We start from the raw sequence: 25,949 nt of genomic DNA, 5'->3' as shown, positions 1-25,949 counted from the left end.
CACCAAAAGGTGACGCAGAGATACAGATACTGTTGGAAACAAGACACCAATAGACTCACTCCAGGCAGGATTGCCACAAACCTTCAGTTTTTTTTTTTTTTTTTAAATGCAAAATCTGCTAAGTGCAGTCAAAGGAGGTACGTCTGATGATGTACATTTTGTACTGCTTGACTTCCATCATGGGTTATTTGCCCGGTTCTCAGGGAATCCGAAGATGCAGACCCTCAAGCATACACCAGGGTTGAGCCCCCCGTCCCGGCTGCACGCACAGCCTGGATCCCGGGCATCCATGGATGAGTGGGGAGGTGTGGGAGGGGTTCCCGGCTCTCCGCGGTGCCCAGGAGACCTTTCCAGGTTGCTGGGAAGCAGCTCCGGGTTGCAGGGCGGGAACGTGCCCTTCCCCCTCCGGCAAACTTTCGGCCGCCGCAACGGAAGCAGGAACTCGTGAACCACAAACCCGAGGCTAAGCGCGAGCTGCGGAGCCTCGGAGCCACTAGCAGACCCGCCGCTGCTTCCCGGAACGTGCGGGGCTGCCCTGAAACTGCAGGGCAGCAGGACCTCGGCCTCCCGTTGCCAGGTAAAGGCTCTTCTCCATCGTTCCCCCGCCCCCAGCCCCTGCGGACAGCATCACCACCTGACCACCTTTCCCGGGGCGAGGTTCCGCCGCCCGTCCGGGAGCTCGGACCACCGGGTTAGAGCGGGGAGGGGCTGAGCGGATGCTGTTGACCTCTGTATCCCCGAGGGGGGTCCCCAGGCAAGCCGGCTGCTGCGGCAAAAGAATCATTTCGTGAGCCCCGTGTACTTCCTCAAGGAAAGGGCAAATTTCCCTTGTTCTCCTGTATTCTTTGTCTCCTGTATTCATCCAACTTGCTAATTGCCATATAAGGGGTGTGTGTGTGTGTGTGTGTGTGTGTGCAGTTATAAACACTGATAAATTAAGTTAGATTATGCTATGAGAAAAAATGATTTACAATATTGACCGAGTGATTGCTGCTAAGATCCCGTGACTCGACTCAGCAGGTGTGAAAGCTCAGGTGCGTCTTCTTGCCACCTGTATCCCTTTCCCACTAGTTTTCAACAGAATTCCACTTCACTTTGAACCTTTTTTTTGTTTAACTGTATGCTTGTTTTGATCTTTTTGTTGTGGTAAAATACACATAACAAGGGCTTCCCTGGTGGCTCAGACTGGAAAGAACCGCTGGCAATGCGGGAGACCTGGGTTGGACCCCTGGGTCAGGAAGAGCCCCTGGAGGAGGTCGTGGCAACCCACTTCAGTATTCTTGTCTGGAGAATCCTTTGGACAGAGGAGCCTGGCGGGCCACAGTCCGTGGGGCAGCAAAGAGTTGGACAGGACTGCGACTTTCACTCACTCCCTCACACATAACAAAATGTATCATTTGGATCATTTTTAAGGGTAGAGTTTAGTGGCTTTAAGTACATTCCCATTATTGGGTAACCGTCACTACTGCGCGACCCAAGGACGAAAGAGCAGAAAAAAACCAAGGAGGGTCTTGGAATGCGGGAACAGAAAAAGCAGACCCTTATCATCCGGCCCTCCCCCATGATCACTGTTAATGGATTTCCGGTCCTCCTGAGCAGAATAACCTGGCCCTCCTACCCCATAGGGAGAAGGTATTTGCCTTACTCTCCCCTCTACCCAGTATACATGACTCATCCAATCAGCAAATGACCCACAAGACCCCCACCCCACTCCTTGTACGCTGGGTATAAAAGTGGCCTAAGGACCCCTGTTCAACACTGGTTCTCCCTTGAACTGGCCCGCTGTTCTAACAGCGTCTCCCAATCTAATAAACTTTATTTCCCCTCTCATTCTGTCTCATGCCTGGAAATTCTTCTCCAACCCAAGCCCGGACCACAACAATTATCCATTTTCAGGGTATCTGGGGCACCCCAAACAGAAACTCTGCACCTGTTAAACAATAGCCCCCTCCCTCCTCCACCAACCTCTGGTAACTTCAATTCAAATTTTTTATCTCTATGACTTTGCCTTTTCTAGATACTTGGTGCGTTACTGTTAGTAGTCCCTCAATCATGTCCAATTCTTTGCCACCCCTGGACTATAGCCCACCAGGCTCTCTGTCCATGGGGTTCTCCAGGCGGGAATACGGGAGTGGGTTGCCATTCCCTTCTCCAGGGGATCTTCCCAACGCAAGGATTGAACCTGGGTCTCCTGTGTTGCAAGTGGATTCTTTACCATCTGAGCCACTGGGGAAGCCAGATACTTAGTATAAGTGCACGCATTCAGCATTTGTCCTTTTGTATCCATTTTATTTCAGTTAGCATAATGTTCTCAGGAGGCAGCATGTATTAGAATTTCATTCCTTTTTGTAGTTGAATAATATTCTATTGCATGTGTATGCCACATTTAAAAATCTGTTCCTCTTTGGACCTTCAAGATCTAAATAATAAATGGATTGGAAGAATTAATTTACCTAGTAATGGTTGGGTATCGTTAATGAGATAAGCTCTTCATTCCTGCTTGCAGGCACAGAAAGGATGCTGGTACTAGAAGCACAGCCTTCCTCCTGTATCCCACATCACAGTTCGTTTCATTGCAGCAGCTTCAGGAGAGACTCTTAGAATCCATTCAAAGCCAAGTGTTGGTCTGGTTTTTGTTATTTTTGTTTCTGTTGGTTTTTTTTTTCCTTCTAGTGACTAGAAGAGATTTGCAAAGTGTGGTAGCATACGAAGTAACTTTGTGCCAGGATTCTTATCCTGGGGTTGGGGGGTGGGGGAGTCCATGGACAGCATTCAGAAAATCTGTGAACTTGGGTGGAAAAGTTTATTTTGCTAACCTCTAAATGCAGTGTCATATTTCCTTTAAGAGGCGTGTAGGCAAAAGCCGCAGTGGGATTAGTGGCAGGGTAGCTCTGATTTGCCTCTGGCAGAAGTGGTACTTATTTCCGTATCGCATTCCTGACTGAATATGTCTCAAAATCATTACATTTGAGGCTACTTCAAAATTATGGCAGTGATAAAATGGAACGAAATTGGGTCATTTGTATTGATGTGGATGGACCTGGGTAGAGTCTGTCGTAGAGAATGAAGTAAGTCAGAAAGAGAAAAATAGCGTATATGAATTTATACATATGTATGGAATCTAAAAAGATGGTACAGACGAGCCTGTCTGCAAGGCAGGAATAGAGATGCAGGTGTAGAGAACCGACATGTGGACGCAGTGGGGGAAAGGGAACATGAGACGAATTGGGAGAATAGATTGACGTATACAGACTACTCTGTGTAAAATAGACAGCTAGTGGGAAGCTGCTCTACGGCCCAGGGAGCTCAGCTCGGGGCTCTGTGATCATCTAGGGGCTGGGGTGGGAAGGAGGCCCAAGAGGGAGGGGACGTGTGTATGCTTATAGCTGATTCGCTTCATTGTTCAGCAGAAACTACAACAACATCGTAAAACAACTATACTCCTTTAAAAATTAAATTAAAAATGGGTCATTCAAAAAATTATGGCATTGATTAGATGTCCTACTTGTCATTTATCACAGTTTTTTTTTTTTAACTGAAAGGGGAGCTGATGGGATTTAGCTTCTAGAATTCATGTAAGGATTAAATGACATAATGTACGTGATGTGCTTACATAGAGAAACAGTGTTATTTTCAATTTGCTGTTTTGGGAAGTTAGACATAACAGATTGTGCTTTGTTACCATATAATTTTTTTTTTAAACTATGTTGATTTTTTTACTAACCAAAGTCTACCTGTTTATATTAGGGTACCCTCTTGTATTTTACAGCTCTGTAGGTTTTGACAAATGTAACGATATGCTTTCATCATTACAGAGTCATATAAAATAGTTTCACTGCCTTCAAAATCCTTTGTACTCCACCCTTTCCTCCAGACAACAACTGATCTTTTACTCTTAATGTTGTTTTGCCTTTTCCATAATGTCATAGAGTTGGAATCAGATACTAGCTTCTTTCAGTTAAAGTGAAATTGTTAGTCGCTCAGTCCTGTCTGACTCTTTGGGACCCCACGGATTGTAGCCCACCAGCTCCTCTACCCGTGGAATTTTCCAGGCAGGAATACTGGAGTGGGTTGCCATTTCCTTCTTTCACCAAATGATATACAATTAAGGTTCCTCTTTTTGTGGCTTGATAACTCATTTCCTGCTGAATAATATTCTACTATAGGGATATACCACAATTTGCTTATCCCTTGACTTAGGAAGGGACATCTTGGCTATTTCTAGTTTTTTTGGCAATTATAAAAAAAAAAAACTATTATAAATATTTGTATGTGGGTTTTTGTCAGGATTTAGTGTTAACGGTTTTTTTGAATTTTAGCCATTCTTGTAAATGTGTTGTGACATCTCATTATTTTTTAAAAGTAATTTTATTTATTTGTTTATTTTGGTTGTGCTGGGTCTGCGTTGCTGTGCAAGTTTTTCTCTGGTTACTGCGAATGAGGGCTACTCGCCAGATGTGGTGTGCGGGCTTCTCACTGAGGGGGCTTCTCTTGTGGAGCTCAGGCTTTAGAGTGCCTGGGCTTCAGTAGTTGCAGCTCCTGGCCTCAGTAGTTGTAGCTTGTGGGTCTAGAAAACAAGCTCAATAGTTGTGGTGCATGGTCTTATTTGCTCCGCAACATGTAAAATCTTCCCAGAACAGAGATTGAACCCTTGTCTCCTGCATTGGCAGGTGGATTCTTTACCACTGAGCCACTAGGAAAGCCTGTATCTCGTTCTTTTTATTTGCAATTCCCTAATGACAGTGAGATTGAGCACCTTTTTATATGCTTCTTTGGGGAGGTGTCCAGATTTTTGCCCACTTTTAATGGGGTGGTTTGTTTTCTTTTTGTTAAGTTTTAAGAGTTCTTTGTGTATTTTAGCTACCAGTTATTTATCAAATACGTTTTGAAAATACTTTCTCCTAGCCTGTGGCTTAGCTTTTCATTTTCTTAACAGTGTCTTACACAGAGAAGAAGTTTTTAATTTTAATTAAATCCAACCTACCAGTTTTTTCTTTCACAGATTGTGCTTTTGGTGTCGTATCTAAAACTCATCATCCAGTCTAAGGTCACAGAGACCTTATTCTGTGTTACATGGAGTTTTATAGCTTTGCATTTTATAGTTAGGTCTATGATCCATTGTGAGTTAATTTTTTGAAAGGCATAAGGTCAGTGTCTAGATTTTTTTTTTTTTCTTTTTTGTCCAATTGTCCAGCACCATTTTTGAGAAGACTATCCTTTGTCTGTTGAATTGCCTTTGTTCCTTTGTCAAAGATCAGTTGACTGTATTTGTTCGGGTCTATTTCTGGGCTCACTATTCTGTCCCATTCATTTATTTGTCTGTTCTTTTGCCAATAGCACCTTGTCTTGATTACTGGTGGTTTATGGTTAAGTGCTGAAGTCAGGTAGTGTCAGTCTTCCAGCTTTGTTCTTCTTCAGTGTGGTGTTGACTGTTCTGGGCCTTTCTGCATTTCCGTGTAAACTTTAAGATTGACTTGTTGAGGGAATTCCCTGGTGGTTCATTAGTGAGGACTCTGCGCTCTCACAGCCAAGGGCTAGGATTCCATCCCAGGTTGGGGAACTAAATCTCAAAAGCCACACAGTACAGCCAAAAAATAAAATAAAATTTTTAAAATTGGTTTGTTGAAGTCTATAAAATAATGTACTGGGATTTTTATTGAAATTGCATTGAATCTGCAGACTGAGTTGGGAAGAACTGACATCCTAACAATACTGAGTAGTGCTGTATCTCATGAAATATCTCTCGATTCCTTTAGATCATTCTTGGTATCTTTCATCAGATTTGTAGATTAAAAAAAAAAAACTCTTCAATGATTACATTTCAATAGGACTATCTTCCTTTGTAATCCTATATATTTCATTTTATACATTTAAAAACATGTCTTTGATACATTTAAAACATGTCAGAAGAGAACCTAAGCATCACCAGAGTACCAAAGGGTTCATGACCGAAAGGTTACCAAAGGCTTCTTGACATAAAAAGAAAACTTAATTGGTAATTCTGATCTAGGCTATCGTTAGTGAACAATTTGTATTCTAGAATTGAGGATAGTTTCTGGTATAGCATTGCCAGTTTAACTTTTTTTTTTCCCGGAAGAACCAGCTCACCAATGGAGTTGAAATTAATACATATTAGGGCTTTTGTGTTTTTCAGTTCGGTTCAGTCGCTCAATCATGTCCGACTCTTTGTGACCCCATGAATCGCAGCACGCCAGGCCTCCCTGTCCATCACAAACTCCCGGAGTTTACTCAAACTCATGCCCATCGAGTCGGTGATGCCATCCAGCCATCTCATCCTCTGTCGTCCCCTTCTCCTCCTGCCCCCAATCCCTCCCAACATCAGGGTCTTTTCCAATGAGTCAACTCTTCACATGAGGTGGCCAAAGTATTGGAGTTTCAGCTTCAGCATCAGTCCTTCCGATGAACACCCAGGACTGATCTCCTTTAGGATGGACTGGTTGGATCTCCTTTTGTGTTTTTAGGGATGTCAAAAAGAACTCTTGCCCTTACACTTTCCTTCAACTAGGCTAGACTATTCCCCCTGCTGATGGGCTAATTCCTAGAATTAGATTATTGGCATTAACCTGCCTCTGGTGTGATACTTAAAAAGAGACAGCAATAAAAAAAGGCAGCCTCAGTTTCCTCATCTGTAAAATGAGAAAAATAATAGCTTTTTTGCAGAGCTGGTGTAAGAATTAACTAGGATAATATATGTAAATTTTAGCACATTGCCTTCCCCTCAGTAGGTGATTTAAAATGTTAATTGTTATTACTGAGAGAGAAAATATGTCCAAACCAATGATCAGTGATCATTTACTGCTTCATCAATGACTGCAGATTTTATGTCTTTTCCCGCTCTTGTTAGGAGAGGCAGGAAGAGGAAGGATTCTAAAACTGAAAGGCACACTACTATGGTATTTTACTCCTCTTTCTTAGACATTTGTCAGATTTTAATAATTAATTGGATAGCATTGGGTTGGCCAGATAGTTCATTAGGGTTTTCCTGCACAATCCTATAGAGAAACCCCAATGCGCTTTTTGGCCAACCCAATATATGTGTGTGTGCTTACTAGCTTTTTGCCAAGTTTTTAATGAAAGGTTATCTCAAATCTATTAAAAGTGAAATGAATAAAAATTACTTGTTTATTTCTGGCCTTCTATGAATTGTGAGTCATTTACATTGATTTGAAGGAAATGAAATGTAGCTTCTCTAGGTTCACTCAAAAAAAGAAAACTCATTGATGATTTCCTGTTTTTGTCCTAGAGAGAAATTCCATCATCTGTACCATCTTCTTGAAGCAGACTCAAGCAGGAGGGAGAGTTTATCTGACCTTTGATGACTAAGACTAAGCTGAAATTTAACATGTTCTTCCGGGGAGGATGGAGCTTGACTTACACTTTTGTAATAATTTGTTTCCTGGCACTAAGACTGTCCACCAGTCAAAACTGCCTCACTGAGAGCCTTGAAGATGTGGTCATTGACATCCAGCTGTCTCTTTCCAAGGGAATCAGAGGCAACGAGCCCATACATACATTAACTCAACAGGACTGCATTAATTCTTGCTGCTTGACAAAAAACATATCAGGTAAGTAACAATGCCTTGATGACTGTTTATTCCATGTGTTTTGTGATGTGAGTACCTGGTCGATGAGGCTGAGTAGTTTGTACTAGGGATTCTCAGTGGGGTAGAAAAATGGGTGGCAAAATCGCTCGGGAATGTTCCACGATGCGCTCTCCTCTCCCCTAAGCTGACTCAGTTACCTATGAGTGTATATGTATCACTTAGGTATCTGGGTAGAAAAAGGTTGAAAACCACTGGTGTTTGTTCTAACAGGCATCTAAGAGAGTAAAACCAAAAATCCTATTTAAATGCTTGGCTATCATTATCATGGAGCATTGGAAATACAGTGTGACTTCAGTTTTATTTGTTTATTTATTGACTGTGCTGGGTCTTCCCTGCTGCTCGGGCTTTTCTCTAGTTGTGAGCGGGGGCTCCTTGCTAGTTTTGGTGTGTGGGCTTCTCTTTGTGGTGGCTTCTCTTGTTGTTGAGCGTGGGCTCTAGGGCCCACAGGCTTCAGTAGTTGGGGCACGTAGGCTTAGCAGTTGTGGTTTCCAGGCTCTAGAGCATAGAGCACAGGCTCAATAGATGTGGCACACGAACTTAAGTTGCTTCATGGTATGTGGGATCTTCCTGGATCAGGGGTCAAACCCATGTCTTCTGCAGTGGCGGATCCTTTACTGCTAAGGCCCTGGGGAAAGCCCAGTGTGACTTTAGAAAGAATGTTTAGGGACGTTCCTAATGATCCAGTGGTTGAGAATCAGCCTGCCAATGCAGGGGACATGGGTTCGATCCCTGATCTGGGAAGATCCCACATGCCATGGAGCAATGAAACCCATGCTCTAGGGCCCACAAGCTGCAATCACTGAGCCTGTGCACTGCATCTCCTGAAGCCCACACGCTCTAGAGCCTGTGCGCCACAACAGGAGAGGCCACCACAATGAGGAACCCGTGAGATCTTAGCTAGAGAGCAGCTCCCGTTCTCTAGCAGCTAGAGAAAACCTGGCAGCAGCAGCCAAGACTCAGCGCAGCCAATAATTAAATAAAATGAAAGTCACACTGTATTCCAAGATAATAATAATAAAAATAACAAATGACATAATTTTTTAAAAAGAAAGAACATTTAAACAGAAAGGGAATTGAGACAAAAAATAAAAATTTTAAGTCATCCCATAGGAAAATCAGCATTTGCATTTTAAGTGGAAGCACAAAATTTCCATTTCCCCTCCCTTTCCTGGGGCTGGTGGCTTAGGTGAGTCAGGAAGCCACTGACCACTCATTGCAGCTTCTAGGACTTTAAGAGGCACGGGGAGGGGCTTGGAATGACCCATGTGCAATACACAAAAGAAAACTGAGGCCCATAGGCTTGAACCACGACCTTGGACATTTCAGATTCCAAACGTATGACCTAAAAACAGAAGTATGTATCTAAGTGAAAACAATGATCATTTTTCAGTTCTTTATGATCCCGTCCTTAAAAGTCATGAAGTTAAGAGCTTCCCTAGTGGCCCATTGGAGAAGGAAATGGCAACCCACTCCAGTATTCTTGCCTGGAGAATCCCATGGACGGAGGAGCCTGGTAGGCTGCAGTTCATGGGGTCGTGAAGAGTCGGACATGACTGAGCGACTTCACTTTATGATCCTGTCCTAATTCCCTAAATGGGAAAAAAAAAACCCACCTAAATTTATTGAGCATCTAATGTCTTGCTAGGTGCTGGAGATAAACCATTAATAAGATGGAAAAGGCCCATTGTCAAGGACCCTAGGAGAGCTAGTGAACACTGGACTCATGATCCTTACTTGATTTATCAGCCAACAAAATCATATGATTTCTCTTAGATCTTTATTTCCTTTTCATTCTATAATGATTATGGTATGGTAATATAAATATATATGGACATGAAATTGAAGGACACAAATTTCCATATTTATTTCTAGTCTTTGTCCCTGATTCCTGGCACAGAGCTCCTAAAACCCTGGCAATTCCCTCAGCAAAGGAGCTTCTTCTGTTATTCATAATGAGCCCCATTCCACCATACCTGAGTTTATGCTAATAAGGTGCCTCTTAGTGGGGTCCTAGATAGATGGGGTTCCTAGGTGGTTCTAGTGGTAAAGAACCCACCTACCAGGAGACGTAATAGATGCAAATTTGACCCCTGGGTTGGGAAGGTCCCCTGGAGAAGGGAATGGCAACCCACTCCAGTATTCTTGCCTGGAGAATCCCATGGACAGAGGAGCCTGGCAGGCTAGAGTCCATGGGGTCACAAAGAGTCGGACAGGACTGAAGTGACTAAGCCCAGCACAGATAGCTTTGGGAGGGTTGCCAGTCACCAGAAAGACCAAACTTTGCTTAGAAACTTGAAACTTTCAGTCTCATCACCCACCTCCAGGTAGGGGAAGTGGGGTGGAGACTGAATTCAGTCACAATGGCCAATGACTTAATCATTTTGCCTACATAATAAAACTGCATGAAAACCCCTAAATGGTGGGTTTGGGGAGCTTCCAAGTTGGTGAACACATCCATGTGCCAGGAGGCACCCCATCCCAACCAGGGACGGAGGCTGCTGCACTCGGGACCCTCCCAAACCTCACCCTGTGTACCTCTTCATCTGGCTGTTCATTTGTATCCTTTGTAATAAAGTGTAAAAGTAAGTACTGCATTTTCCTCAGTTCTGTGAGTAGTCCTAGCAAATTATTGAGCCTGGGATGGGAGGTGGTAGCCTAAGCCAATGGCACCCCACTCCAGTCCTCTTGCCTGGAAAATCCCGTGGATTGGAGGAGCCTGGTGGGCTGCAGTCCATGGGTTCGCCAAGAGTCGGACACAACTAAGCGACTTCACTTTCACTTTTCACTTTCACACATTGGAGAAGGAAATGGCAACCCACTCCAGTGTTCTTGCCTGGAGAATCCTAGGGATGGGGGAGCCTGATGTCTATGGGGTCGCACAGAGTTGGACACGACTGAAGTGACTTAGCAGCAGCCTAATTGGACGTATGTGTGAGTGACCTGGGTGTCTTGTGACTGTGATTTGTGACTGGCATCTGAGTGGGAACAGTCTTTTGGGACTGAGCCTTGGACCTGTGGGGTCTGACACTCCAGGCAATTAGTATCAGAATCGAGTTGAATTGTAAGACACCCCATTGGTGTCTTACATTAGAGAACTAGAGAATTCACGTAGAAACGACACCATATATTTGCTGTCATGCATGCATGTTCAGTTGCTTAGTTGTACCCGACTGTTTTGCAACCCCGTGGACTGTAGCCCACCAGGCTTCTCTGTCCATGGGATTTCCCAGGCAAGGATACTGGAGTCGGTTGCCAGTTCCTCCTCCAGGGGATCTTCCCCACCCAGGGATCAAACCTGCATCTCTTGTGTCTCCTGCATTGGCAGGTGGGTTCTTTACTACTGCGCCACCTGGGAGGCACCCATATTTGCTGTCAGGAGGAAAACAAATCCTTCAGTGATCTCAAATTGATGAGCGTGCTTTTGGACACTCTTTATAGAGAAGTAATTGATAGAGCTCTCATTTGAACTTCTACTTTTTCTCTAAATGTTGACACCAACATTTATGTGAAATAGAAACATGGTCTGCAAATAGGACTGAATGCCATGTGGGCGTTTTCTGGCCACACAGGACACCTGGCCTTTCTCTTCAGTTCCTTGGGGGGGTGTTCAGTAAGAAATGAGGGTTTACGGCTTTGTTCTACAAGCAAAAACATAAGCAAAAAGTTGCTGCTTTCCTGTGCATGCTCAGTTGCTCAGTCGTATCCAACTCTTTGTGACCTCATGGACTGTAGCCGCCCCCCCACAAGCTCCTCAGTCCATGGGTTTCTCCAGGCAAGAATACTGGAGTAGGTTGCCGTGCCCTAAGCAGAGGTAACTGTGGGTCTCAGTTAATGGATCCCAGACTTTTCCTTCTTTTACCAAGCATTGGTTTTTAACTGTTTGGGGCTCAAAAAAACTGATAATTTGCCCATAGCCACAGACTCTAGAAAAATGCCCACAGATAGAAAGGACACAAAATTCTGTGTACAAAGTGGACTCCATGGACCCTCCCCTTTACCTAAGTGTCAGCTAAAATGGTGCTGCAGAATTATCACATTGCTGGGAGAAGACAAGTCAGAGAAACTGGAGTGCCTTTCTTGTTATCTGGGTAGTAGAGAGATGACAGGATAAAAACCCCTGCAGAAGCGAACTCAGTCTTCTTTCCCATCGAGGGAATCAAGGATGATCCCTGACCTCTGCCTGATTGGGAGACAAACAAAAATGATAACGTAGAGCCGAAATTCGAAGACCCAAAAGAAGAATGGTCTGAAAAGTAAAGCTATGCAGATTCATTCACTGGAAGGAGGCCTGATATATATAAGGCTAAATTTTCTGATTTCTACCCCCTTCAAGAAAACCAGAACTGATGGCTTCATAGGCATCTAAGATGCTTTCAGGATGCAAGAAATTTGTAAAATCATTAGGGTTAAATCCATTTCCTAAAGTCCAACTCTGTACTGAATTGTAGAGTCAGTATTTCTGTGTATATTTTGATAAATATTTTAGCAAATGGAAGACTTCTTTCTAAAGAATTAAATGTACTTTAAAAAATGGGTTTTGCCAGCATCTTTTACTATTGTGATGATCTCAATTGGTAAATATCACATTATACTTGAAAATGTGTCTTATTTTCAAATATCTTTTGATATTGATTTCTAACATCATTCCACAGTGACAAGAGAACAGATTCGGTGTGATTTCAATACCTTTAGATCATGAAGTTTTTTCACCTTGTTTTATGTCCCTGGATATGTTCCAGTGTCTCCTGGTTTATAGTCTATGGAAACTTGAATAGGACTTTGTATCCTGCTATTGTGTGAAAACTGTATAAATCTTTATTAGGTTGAATTGGTTTTTTTTCATGTCTGCTGTATCCTCCTACTGTTCTATTTCTTCTATTAATTTTTGAGAGCCTGATATTGAAACTCCAACTAAAAATCTTTATCTACTTAAAAACATAATTTTAATATGTAGTAGACCTATATGTAACTGTGTCCTGTATTTTCCAAGTCTCCTGTAAATGTGTTATTGTATGTTCATAATTTAAAAAAAATGTATTTTGCCAGGACTTCCCTGGTGGCCAAGTGATTGACTCTGAGCTTCAAATGTAGGAGGCAGGGATTCAATCTCTGGTTGGGAAACTAAGATCTCAAATGCCGCGCAACCAAAAAAATTTTTAAATTAAAAAAAAATTTAATATGCTTTGCCAAAGTTACCTTCATTCAGAGTTTTAAACCTAAGGTCTTTAAAAATTGCCTTCCGTGAGTAAACTAAGGAAAAGGAAATGACTCGGCAGCCAGCAGACAAAAAGGTTTTTGTGTCGGCTACCAAAGTAAATGAAGTTTTCCTGCCCACCATGCTTTATGGAAAATCCTATTTCAAAATAGTTACTTGTGAAACCTTTCCTTACAGGGAACAAAGCATGTAACTTGATGATCTTCGACACTCAAAAAAAAATTAAACTACCCAACTGCTACCTGTTCTTCTGTCCCAGTGAGGAAGCCTGTCCCCTGAAACCAGCAAAAGGACTTATGAGTTACAGGATAATTCGAGGTAATAAGAACCTTGTTCTTTGTCTCTTGTGATTGGAATTATTTAAGGATATAGTTCACTTAGAAAGGTTTTCTACCAAAGAGTCTAAGAAAAACTACCAAAGGGGATCACAAATACAGAGGCACATCAGAAAAATCTCATGATTTAAAATTCAGCTGATTCAACCAAATGTCTTTTCTTTTCCCCAGTGAAAGACTGATGAATGATAGCATTTTGTTTTGTTTTTGTTTCTGTTTTTCTTCCTGAGATAAAAGACACACAGACCTTTCTTGAAAACATTTTGAAACACCCCTGTAAACTATGTCAGCAACACTGGAATAAGTATACAGTTCTCCAGGGTGACTATTTTGAAAGAGTTAAGACCTGTGTAAATACAGTATATAAAATTCCACTTGCTATTAGGTTGCAATTATTTTATTATCACATTCACTGAAATCAAACTCACTGGATTTTGTTATCCAGACCTGAAAAGAAGCACATTTAAGAAGTTCTTGAAAAATAAAAAAGAAGTTCTTGAGAATCTGCCATGTGCTAAATGCTGTGAAAGGCATTGGAGATACAGTCTCTATACTTGGAAATTATGTATTTGCTCAGAATACAGAAAATAACCAAGTAGAAATGATATAATTATTTGGATCTGTCTTGGTGAGATTTTGGCTTGTTAATTTCTCAGGATGCAATGCTTTCAAGTTTCCTTTAAATTTTAGAAAGTTTTTATCCTTTATACCCTTACTGCTGCTAAGTTGCTTGAGTCGCGTCCGACTCTATGCGACCCCATAGATGGTAGCCCACCAGGCTGCTCTGTCCCTGGAATTCTCTAGGCAAGAACACTGAAGTGGGTTGCCCTTTCCTTCTCCAATGCATGCATGCATGCATGCTAAGTCACTTCAGTCACGTCTGACTGTGTGCAACCCCATGGACAGCAGCCCACCAGGCTCCTCTGTCCACAGGATTCTCCAGGCAAGAATACTGGAGTGAGTTGCCATTTCCTTCTCCATTATACCCTTAGGTAGAAACAATATTATCTTTTTTCATTTATTCAATAAGCAACAAATTTTACTTAGCATCTCTAATGTGCCAAGCATTTTTAATCCCCTAAGGATACAAAGATACGACATTAAACATGAAAAACAAGGTTCTCACTTCTGGCACTGATGTTTTAGGAGAGAGAGACAGTAACCTTAATAAATAAATAATTTAAAAAAATAGAATCACCACGGACATAGAGAACAGACTTGAGGTTGCCAGAGAGTATGGGTTTGGGGGAGGGATAGAGTAGGAGGTTTGGGTTAGCACATGTAAGCTATTGTATATAGAATGGATACACAGCGAGGTCCTACATTCAATGCACTACTTTAACCCTTTTAAGAGCAAAGTCCTGCTGCATAGCACAGAGAACTATATTCAGTATCCTATGAAAAATCATAATGGTAAAGAATATAAAAAAGAATGTATTATAAAAGAATATAAAAATGTATAAAAGATTATACATTCTATACAAAAATGTGTAAAGAATATAAAATGTATATATAAATGAATATGAAAATGTATCCTAAAAGAATATAAAAAAGACTATTATATTCAAAATTTAATTGCTTTGCTGTACAGAAGAAATTAACATAGTAAATCAACTATACTTCAATAAGAAATTTTAAATAAAAAAATAGTACTAGTAAAATAGATAGCTAGTGGGAGCTCAGCCTGGTGCTCTGTGATGACCTAGAAGGGTAGGACTGGGGTGGGGTGGGAGGGAGGCTCAATCAGGAGGGTATATATCCTCAATTAGGAGGGAATATTTCAATATATACTTGCAGCTGTTGCACAGCAGAAGCTAACACAGCATTGTAAAGCAGTTATCCTCCATTTAAAAAAATAACAGTGATCATGAGAAAATGAAACATGGCCTTTATGTAAGAATATATTTTCAATGCAGAGAAACTGAAAACATGAAATTACCATTAAATAAAATAGAGTCACAAGAGCAGATAATTAAGCTAAGATTAATATAATTAAGCTAATAGATTATCACTGAGTGGGCCGTCTCGGATTAGGTGATCAGGGGACACATCTGCAAAGTTCTAACCCCTAAGCCGAGATCTGCACACTGAGGAGCCAGATGTGAGAAAATAGTGGGAAGACCTTCCAGGCAGAGGAAACAACCGGATCCCAATATCTCAAGGCAGAATGGTTTGGGAGTGTTTGTTCAAACACTCCCATCCCAGTGGCTGACTCATAGTGAAGCAGGTAAAGAGTGATAGGCAGGAAGGAAGGAAAGTGGGGCAAGCCCATCAACCTTTGTAGAGGGGAGGGAGTTTTTATTTAGATGCCTGATAAGACGCCATGGGGAGGTTTTCAGCAGGCGTGTAACGTGCTGGGTGTTTTGTTTTGTTTTGTTTTGATTAATTTTTATTGGAGTGTAGTTCCTCTGGCTTCCCTGGTGGCTCAGAGGTCAAGAATCGCCTGCCAGTGCCAGAGACACAGGTTCAGTCGCCGAGTTGAGAAGATCCCTTGGAGAAGGAAAGGGCCATCGTCTCCAGTAGTCTTGCTTGTAGAACTCCATGGACAGAGGAGTCTGGTGGGCTACAGTCCGTGGGGTTGCAAAGAGCTGGACATGGCTTAGCGACTAAACAAAAACGTAGTCAATGCCGGGTTCGTTTCTGATGCACAGCAAAGTGAATCAGCTACAGGTGTACATGTATCCCTTCCATTCTGGATTTCCTCCCCATTTAGGTCGCCACAGAGCTGGGAGCAGAGTTCCCTGTGCTACACAGAAGGTTCTCATTAGTTACCTATTTAACACACAGTATCAATAGTATGTATGTTAATCCCAATCTCCCAGTTCACCCCACCTCCACAACGTGCTGTTTTAAAGGTGATGTCTCGAAACTCACCCTGACCGCTCTTTTCGGAACGGACAAGCACGAATCAGCAAGAGGGCAGGTGGGAAGGCTGGGTTGGAGGCGGGATGACGATCACAGTGGGAGGCCATGGCCTTGGGGACCAGGGAGGTGGTGGAGGAGATGGAGGGAAGTAAGCTACGGGCCATTTCACAGGTAGTGTTGGCAGGGCTTGCTGGTTGACGTGGATGTGGGGAATGAGGAAAAGAGTAAAGCTGAAGCCTAGTTCTTTTTCTCTTTTAATTTATTTATTTCTGGCTGTGCTGGGTCTTCATTGCTGCGGAGGGCTTTCTCTCATGCGGAAAGTGGGGGCTGCTCTCTAGTTGTGATGCATGGGTTTCTAATCACACTGGCTTCTCTGTTGTGAAGCACAGGCCCTAGGGCATACGGTCTCAGTAGTTGTGGCCCCCGAGCTCTAGAGCGCAGGCTCAGTAGTTATGGGGCATGGGCTTAGTTGCTCTTTGGCATGTGGGATCTCCCTGGACCAGGGATAGAACCCATGTCCCCTGCATTGGCAGGCGAATTCTTTTTTTTTTTTTTTCTGGCAGGCAAATTCTTTACCACAGGACCACCAGGGAAGCCCCGAGTTGTAGTTTTTGACTTGAGCATCTAGATGGACAGGAGCGCTGTCTGCTGAACTAGGGGAGATTTGAAGAGAAGCAGTTTGGGGGTTGGAGGGAGAGTGCAGTGAAGATTTTCCAGGGCATGGTACTGCCCAGGGTGCCCGGACACTGACCCTGCTTGGTCCCCTGGATGAGGCTGTGTCTGAGTTTTGTTTGTGAACTGGGAAAGCTTAATGTATCCAACACTCCTTTAAATAAGAGTATAAAGCACAGAATGCTTGTGTAAATTCTTCCTAAATAGTGATAGAAGCCCAAGTCCTAAAAGACTGGCAGATAAGGTACAAAGTTTCAGTTTTGCTCTGGAGGTGGATAAGGGTGATGGTTGTACAATCATATGAATATACTCAGTGCCATGGAACTGTTCTCCTAAAAAGGGTTTAAGTAGTGTGTTGTATGAAGTGTATTTTACGACTGTTGTGAAAACTAAAAACAGAACAAATTAGGTTTCTCAGAACATCCAGGATCATACCTTGCAAGGAAAGAGTCTTGTCATCTCCTGCACTTTCTGGGCTTCACACTGGCCAGGGCGGCTGCCCCTAACTGTTTGGCTTCTTCATGTCTATGTATAATCCTGAATGAAAACATCGGGACCAGCAGTAATGTGTGGATATAGCTGGTCCTCTTTTTTCATCACCTGGAACACTGCAGAGCCTGTTGAACACCCGGGGACGGTATCTAGTAGGATCTGAACACCTTGGTCTGAGTTTCCAAAGGTGGCAGGGCTCAAGACACTAATTGGAATGTTTGTTTCTCCCTTTTAAGAGCTCCCATCAGTTGGAAGCTGGGCCATCACATCCATCTCTCTGATCCCTTCTCGCTGCCTCTTCCTCATTGTACCCTTTCTTCTGCTGTCACTGTGTGTCTTTTCTCTCATCTATTTCATGATTAAAGCAGAATATTAAAGAAATGATGGAATATTATGGAAATTATAATGTAATGCAGTAATTCTGTACTTCCATAATATCTATCAATTTAGTTCAGTTCAGTTCAGTCGCTCAGTCGTGTCCGACTCTTTGCAAACCCATGGACTACAGCACACCAGGCCTCCCTGTCCATCACCAACTCCCGGAGCTTGCTCAAACTCATGTCCATCAAGTCAGTGATGCCATACAACCATCTAATCCTCTGTCATCTCCGTCTCCTCCCACCTTCAATCTTTCCCAGCATTCGGATCTTTTCAAATGAGTCAGTTCTTCGTATCAGGTGGCCAAAGTATTGGAGTTTCAGTTTCAGCATCAGTCCTTCCAATGTATATTCAGGATTGATTTCCTTTAGGATGGACTGGTTGGATCTCCTTGCAGTCCAAGGGACTTTCAAGGGTTTTCTCCAATACTACAGTTCAAAAGCATCAATTCTTTGGTGCTCAGCTTTCTTTATAGTCCAACTCTCTATGTTCATGACTACTGGAAAAACCATAGGTTTGACTAGACGGACCTTTGTTGGCAAGTAATGTCTCTGCTTTTTAATATGCTGTCAAGGTTGATCATAGCTTTTCTTCCAAGGAGTAAGCATCTTTTAATTTCATGGCTGCAGTCACCATCTGCAGTGATTTTGAGGTCCCAAAACATAATGTCTGTCACCATTTCCGTTGTTTCTCCATCTGTTTGCCATGAAATGATGGGACCAGATGCCCTGATCTTAGTTTTCTGAATGTTAAGCTTTAAGCCAACTTTTTCACTCTCCTCTTTCACTTTCATCAAGAGGCTCTTTGGTTCTTCTTCACTTTCTGCCATAAAGGTGGTGTCATCTGCATATCTGAGGTTATTGATATTTCTCCCGGCAATCTTGATTTCATCTTGTGCTTCATCCAGTCCAGCATTTCTCATGATGTACTCTGCATATAAGTTAAATAAGCAGGGTGACAATATACAGCCTTGACATACCCCTTTCCCAATTTGGAACCAGTCTGTTGTTCCATGTCCATGTTCCATGTCTGTTGCTTCTTGACCTGCATACAGATTTCTCAGGAGGCAGGTAAGGTGGTCTGGTATTCCTATCTCTTGAAGAATTTTCCACAGTTTGTGGTGATCCACACAATCAAAGGCTTTGTCATAGTCAATGAAGCAGAAGTAGATGTTTTTTTGGAACTCTCTTGCTTTTTTGATGATCCAACGGATGTTAGCAATTTGATCTCTGGTTCCTCTACCTTTTCTAAATCCAACTTGAACATTTGGAAGTTCATAGTTCATGTACTGTTGAAGCCTGGCTTGGGGAATTTTCAGTATTACTTTGCTAGTGTGTGAGATGAGTGCAATTGTGCGGTAGTTTGAACATTCTTTGGCATTGCCTTTCTTTGGGCTTAGAATGAAAATGGACCTTTTCCAGTCCTGTGGCCACTGCTGAGTTTTCCAAATTTGCTGGCATATTGAGTGCAGCACTTTCATAGCATCATCTTTTAGGATCTGAAATAGCTCAACTGGAATTCCATCATCTCCACTAGCTTTGTTTGTAGCTAATGCTTCCTAAGGCCCACTTGACTTTGCATTCCAGGATGTCTGGCTCTAGGTGAGTGATTACACCATCGTGATTATCTGGGCCGTGAAGGTCTTTTTTGTACAGTTCTTCTGTATATTCTTGCCACCTACTCTTAATATCTTCTGCTTCTGTTAGGTCCATACCATTTCTGTCCTTTATTGTGCCCATCTTTGCATGAAATATTCCCTTGGTATCTCTAATTTTCTTGAAGAGATCTCTAGTCTTTCCCATTCTATTGTTTTCCTCTATTTCTTTGTATTGATCATTGATCCATAAAATCTATGTCAAATAAAAAGGGATTGGTGTAAAACTTTTTACTGTGTAACTGGTTTTAAAAGTGAAAGCAGCACTTTGGGAGTGACTGTTAAAGGAAATTAGTTTAAAAGTTTCTACAGCTTAGATGTCCAAATGCTAGGGAATGGTAGAGTGTAAAACATGATGTATCCAGTTGAGGGAATATGATGCAGATATTAAAAAATAAGTTTGAGATGTAGAACAAAAGGTCACCTAAATTTCAGGTGAACAACACCCAATTGTTTTTAAGTTACATGGAAAACGTTTTAGTTTTAAGGTATACATAAGTATTAATAGTTGCTGGGACATCATGATGGAAATGATAGTCGAATTTATTTTATAACTTTCATAATACTTCTGTCATTTTATTGCTTTGATAATATATATATTAGGGACAGAGAGCAGTGGTAAAGATTTTCTCCACTGGAAGTGGGAGGATAAGCTTGGCTCTTGCAGAAACCGTTTTTTTTAAGGGCCAGTGTGAAGGTGGAGGTGGTGGTTTAGTCGCTAAGTCATATCTGACTCTTGCGATGCCATGGACTGTAGCCTGCCAGGCTCCTCTGTTCATGGGATTTTCCAAGCAATACTGGAGTGGGTTCAGTGTGAAAGTGAAGTCACTCAGTCGTGTCCAACTCTTTGCGACCCTGTGGACTGTGTCCATGGGATTCTCCAGGTAAGAGTACTGGAGTGGGTTGCTATTTCCTTCTCCAGGGGATCTTCGTGACCCAGGGATCAAACCCCAGTCTCCCGCATTGTAGGCAGACACTTTACCGTAGCCTGAGCCACCAGTGTGAAGATAGTGAAGTGAAATTAGAATCCAACAGTTCCTGAGGCAGCCACCAGGGGGCACCACCAGCCCAGAGCAGGTTGATACCTAGGGGCAAACTCACCTACGCCAGACTTGGTGTCCTGTCTGTATTCACAGATATTTACTAATTGTGTTTGTAATACTGTTTCTGAATCTGCCCATGTTGCTGGATTGAGATTACCCCATAAAAATGAATTATCTGCCTCCCGCTTAGAGTGAAATCCAGTAGATATTTTTGGTGGTTTGTTTAGAGGTGAACTCAATTTCCTGTGATTGACTAATATTTACAGACCAAAAGTTCGAAAGATGATAGTGCACTCTGTTCATTCTCTAAGACCATTGCAGCTGGACATTATTTCATGTCAGTTTGTTTGTTTTTGCAGCTTGGTGGTCTGTGATGCCACCAAGGACCAGAATAGACTAGAATAGGGGAATTCAGAAATAGAATAAATTGAGAGTCTGTTGGCTCAGCTGGTCTCCAAGTTTTAATAGTCAATACTTAAATTGTTTCATCTCGTGAAGTCACTTGCATATGAAACTCAAAAGAGGGGCTGAGTACACAGGGCTGTTTCATAGTACTCATGTCTATCTGACTGAGAGAAAACACCACAGCCCAATGGCAAGCATCAGAGGGTGAGGTCAATGGAACAGGTGTGGAGGATCCCAGCGTGGTCCTAGGATCTTAGCCAATAGATGAATCTTATCAAGAAAGTGGACTAGCCCTCACTTTGTTTTATTTATAACCTTGCATTCTTGAGAAAGAAAACAGCTGTTTTGGTCATTCTTGTCAATGGGCTTAACTTCTGAGTTCACATACATCACAGAGCATTTACTTAGTCTTTTTTTTTTTAATTTTAAAATGAAATATGATGAGTCCTGCTCTTTTTAAAAATATCTGACACAGCCTAAAAATACAGATGCTGTTTATCTCACGGTGACAGTATGCCTGCCGATGTCATATTACCTGCAGCAGTAACTCTTTTCTTCAGCTTTGTTGGATGTTCCGGCATCAGAATTCTATTTGAGAGTGTCCTAGAGCAGGCGCCCACAAACTTTTTTCTGTCAGGGGCCAAATAATAAGTGTTTTAGGCTTTTCAGGCAAGTCTTTTAGCCTTAGTGGGCCACATGCAACCTGTCAGACATCCTCACCTCTGTCCTTGCAGTAAGAGACAGCCATAGACAATATGTGAACAAATGAGCATGCTTGTGTGCCAATAAAACTTTATTTATGGAAACTGAAATGTAAATTTCATATAATTTTCATGTGTTACAAAATATCCTTTTTTATTTTTTTTTCAATCATTTTAGAATGTAGAAGCCATTCTTAGCTTGCAAGCCTTATAAAGAGAGGTGGCAGGGACTTCTCTGGTGGCCCAGTGGCTAAGACTGCAATCCCAATGCAGGGGGCCTGGGTTTGATCCCTGTCAGGGAACTAGATCCAACATGCTGCAACTAAGAGGTTGAGTGCTGCAACTAAAGACCCCATATTGCTACAATTAAGACCCAGCACAGGCAAATCAATAAAAAAAATATTAGAGAGAGAGATGGCAGGCTAGATTTGGCTCTCAGGCCATAATTTGCTGACCCCTGTCCTAGATGGATTAATAAGTGGCAGTTCTAAAGGACCTCAAGTGGTGTGAAGTTTAGAGAGTAGTCAAAGATGTCATAAATGTGAATCTGGATCTATTTGTTAGGAGAGAGGAGAGTGAGGGCTGGTTTAGAACTGGTATTGAGGGGAGTTGAAATAGAAGAGGGAAAAGAGAACAGAGGAGAATGAACCAGTGAATGCTGGAAAATTCCTTTGCTTCCTTCCTTGTTGCTACAGTTCTAACTGAAGTGTAATGATTCGCCCAGTAGCAGAGTGAGCGCATGCTAAGTTGCCTCTGTTGTGTACATGTCTTTGCAACCCTATGGACTGTAGCCCGCCAGGCTTCTCTATCCATGGAATTCTCTAGGCAAGAATACTGGAGTGGGTTGCCATGCCTTCCTCCAGGGGATCTTCCCAACCCAGGAACCCAAGTCTCTTATGTCTCCTCCAATGGCAGGCGAGTTCTTTATCACTAGTGCCACCTGGGAAGTCCTAAGTAGCAGAATAATATGGTGCAATTCAACTGGCCTTTCTCTGCCCCAGATTGCTTTAACTGGCCATTTCAGTTAGAGTTGTCATAAACAGCATGTGTGACCAAGAGCAAAATTCTTACCTTTCTCAAGCAGGAGGGGCATCTGAGGCTGGTTCCTCCTCCGCAGGAGTTGGGACTGTGATTGCCTGCTTTTTATGTCAGCCACGTGGCCAGCATGACTTCAAATACTGGTCCATGGTCTTCAGAACCTGAGATACTGGCTATAGAATTTTAATCTTCAAGAGTCAGAAGGAGGGGACTTCCCTGGTGGTTCAGTGATCAAGACTCCACACTTAGGGGCATGGGTTCCATCCCTGGTTGGAGAACTAAGATCCAAGCAAGAATACTGGAGTGGGTTGCCATTTCCTCCTCCAGGGGATCTTCCCGACCCAGAGATTGAACCCACATCTCCTGCATCGCAGGCGGATTCTTTACCACTGTGCCACCTGGGAAGCCCTTGCTGCCCCCACTGAACTCCTCTTAGCATCTTTGCTGGCCCCTCCCACCTCCTCCTTCCTCTAGGAGGCACGTGCCATCACTCTAGAAATAAACCAGAGCTTCCTCAGGAGAGGCCAGGTCCTTACGTCATGAAATATTGGGCTTCCCTGACAGCTCAGTGGTAAAGAATCCACCTGCAATGCAGGAGCCTCAGGTTTGATCCCTGGATCTGAAAGATCCCCTGGAGGAGGGCATGGCAACCCACTCCAGTATTTTTGCCTGGAGAATCCCGTGGACAGAGGAGCCTGACGGGCTACAGTCCATAGGGTCACAGAGAGTCGGACACGACTGAAGTGACTTAGCCCCCATGCACGTACCACGAAATATCAGGTAGCAACAGTCTGAGGTCTTATTGAATAAGCTAATAACGTTTGTCTCTTCTGTCCTCCCTTCATATGGAAATGTCGAAGTCTTCCTATTATTTTCTCTCCATTTTCAGATTTCCCAGCTTTGGCCAGAACTGATTTGCCAAGCCCAGGGGTAGCCCAGGAAAACTCCCTCCTCCCGGGCGCGTCTTCTCATACCAACACTCCCACTCCCCAGCCTCCAACCCATGACTCAGAGCCCACAGTCTTATGGAGAGATTCACTTTCTCAGACGTCTGGATCCTCGGATCACTTGGAGAAACTACTCAAGTTTGCTCCAGAGAGTCCACCATCACCTGATTATAAAGAAGAAGGCCACTCTCAGACGTCCCAGTCTTCCTCAGGACCAGCAATAGCTCATCTATTGCCTGAGAACGTGACAGCGTTCCCCTCTACGATGGCGGAGTCTTCTCTGCACACCATCCTGGCCATTCCGAAGTCTCTCTCCACATCCCTCCCCGTCACCAACACGGCAGTGATGCCGTCTCTGACTTGGCAGCCTCAGAGGGCCACCTCCGCCCCACCCGCAGCCATGATCACTAGCCCGACCACAACTGCGGTTTTGACTTCCACCTCTAGGGCACCCACGGACTCGCGAGGCCCACCGGTCACAGTGCCCTTTCGAGACATCGCCAATCTGACTTGGAACGCAGAGGATGCCGGGGCCTCCGTGACATTTCCTTTGTCCAATGTGGAGTATCCCGCTACAAATACGACGGCTTCCCAGGAGAATGCGAAGGCCGGTGCAGATGAGCCCGCCCTAAGCAGTGCTCCAGGAAGCCAGCAAGGCCTGGCCTTTGAGCAGTGGCTCCTGATTGGGACTGTGCTCTTCGGGGTCCTCTTTCTTGCCATAGGCCTGGCCCTCTTGGGCAGAATGCTCCTAGAATCCCTCCGCAGAAAACGGTACTCGAGGCTTGATTATTTGATCAATGGCATCTACGTGGACATCTAAGGGGAACACGGGGTGTCTCTTAATTCATGTAGTTACTGCTAGCCTCACTGCTGCGAGTTTCTGCTGACCTTCTGATCTTCGCAGGATTTTTCAAGTGTTTCGAAGATAGGCAGATGCCTCTTACTGCATTCCTTTTGCTTGTTCTTTGAAGAGAAAGGGGGCAAAGAAATAAATGGGGTGGCATGAGTGATCTGTCTCTAAACCATTAGATGAAAACAAAACTCTACCTAAAGCAATAAAGAATAATTGCCACATAAATTGGAGAGCGACTGGCTTTTTTACAGAGAAAAAGGGTTAGGATTCCTAGGCTCCATTTCACTAATGTTTCTGGTTCCAGATAAAGCTGACTGTTTATGATATTAATTCTAATGGATTTACTTTCCTTTTTATAAGAATTCCAATAAAACTTATTCCAGATGTAGTTCCTTCCAATTAAATATTTGAATAAATCTTTTGGTACTCAGTAATGTTCCTGTAAGTGACACATCCAGTTGAATAACTTTAAATTTATTCCCACCAGCAAAATGATTAAATGATGAAAATATGTGTTCTAAGTTAAAATGACAACCCCCCCTTTTCCCATCAGTGAGCAAAAGGGAGTCCTTAGGGAGAATTCTAGCAGAATATTAGCCTGCAAGGAGACAATGATAAGTGAGTTCTGATACATGGCCAAATCTACTTTGGGTCTGTTCTAGCTAACTTTTTTATTTATTTTTTTTTTCAAAAAAATAAAATACAACAGGCATTTTCTAAACTTAAGTAAGTTTAAAATGTAACAGTATGATTTATAATTCCTTATCTAAACTTGACCAATAGTCAATTTTGGCTTTACTTGGAATAACAATGGAAATAACAGATAACACTTAAAAATATGGAACACTTCACGAATTTGCGTGTCATCCTTGCGCAGGGGCCATGCTAATCTTCTCTGTATCGTTCCAATTTTAGTATATGTGCTGCCGAAGCGAGCACTGGAAATAACAGATAACACTTAAAATGACAGGCATACACCATTTTATTGTTCTTCACTTTATCACGCTTTGCAGATACTGAAGTTTTTACAAATTGAAGATTTATGACAACTCGGCTTCAAGCAAGTTTGTTGGCACCATTTTTCAACAGCCTTTGTTCAATTCATGTCTCTGTGTCACATTTTTGTTAATTCTCATGATATTTCAAGCTTTTTCATAATTATTGTATTGGTTCTCGAGATCTGTAATCAATGATCTTTGATGTTACTGCCATGAACTGCTGAAGGCTCAGATGATGGTTAGCATTCTTTTTAGCAATATTTTAATATTAAGGTATATACTTTTTTTTTTTTTTTTTTTAGACAGTGCTGTTACACTTACTATTCAGTATGGTATAAACGTAACTCTGTAGGCTTTGGGAAACAAAAAAATTTGTGTGACTCACTTTCTTGCCATAATCGCTTTATTGCAGTGATCTGGAACTGAACCCACAGCTTCTCTGAGGTCTGCCTGTATTGAATGATTTTGTTGTTCAGCCGCTAAGTCATGTCTGACTCTTTTGTGAACCCATGGACTGTAGCACACCAGGCCTCTCTGTCCTCCACTATCTCCTGGAGTTTGCTCAAATTCACATCCATTGAGTCAGTGGTCCTATCTAACAATCTCATCTTCCCCTTCTCCTTTTGCCTTCAATCTATCTTTTCCAGCATCAGGGTCTTTTCCAGCGAGTCCGCTCTTCAATGCAGGTGGCCAAAGTATTGGTGCCTTAGCTTCAGCAACAGTCCTTC

The 25,949-nt window shown here is 42.7% G+C and overlaps 1 protein-coding gene and 1 non-coding gene across 2 annotated transcripts; one reads left to right on the top strand and one right to left on the bottom strand.

Annotated features, from left to right (window-relative positions):
• Positions 1-424: 424 nt before the first annotated feature.
• On the top strand, positions 425-24,448 carry MANSC1 (MANSC domain containing 1). The gene is made up of 4 exons (XM_043882215.1): positions 425-577; positions 7,265-7,586; positions 13,018-13,158; positions 23,313-24,448. The coding sequence occupies exons 2-4, from the start codon at positions 7,337-7,339 to the stop codon at positions 24,188-24,190; spliced, it is 1,269 nt and encodes a 422-aa protein (XP_043738150.1). The 5' UTR covers positions 425-577; positions 7,265-7,336; the 3' UTR covers positions 24,191-24,448.
• Positions 24,449-25,055: 607 nt separating this feature from the next.
• Positions 25,056-25,162, bottom strand: LOC122680932. The gene has a single exon (XR_006336841.1). It is a non-coding gene; the product is annotated as a U6 spliceosomal RNA (small nuclear RNA).
• Between the last annotated feature and the right edge of the window lie 787 nt (positions 25,163-25,949).

This window comes from Cervus elaphus, chromosome 22, assembly GCF_910594005.1.
Source record: "Cervus elaphus chromosome 22, mCerEla1.1, whole genome shotgun sequence".
In the NCBI taxonomy this organism is placed as follows: domain Eukaryota; kingdom Metazoa; phylum Chordata; class Mammalia; order Artiodactyla; family Cervidae; genus Cervus; species Cervus elaphus.
The sequence above is the reverse complement of the archived record's forward strand: the minus strand, read 5'-3'. Positions and strand labels throughout refer to the sequence as shown.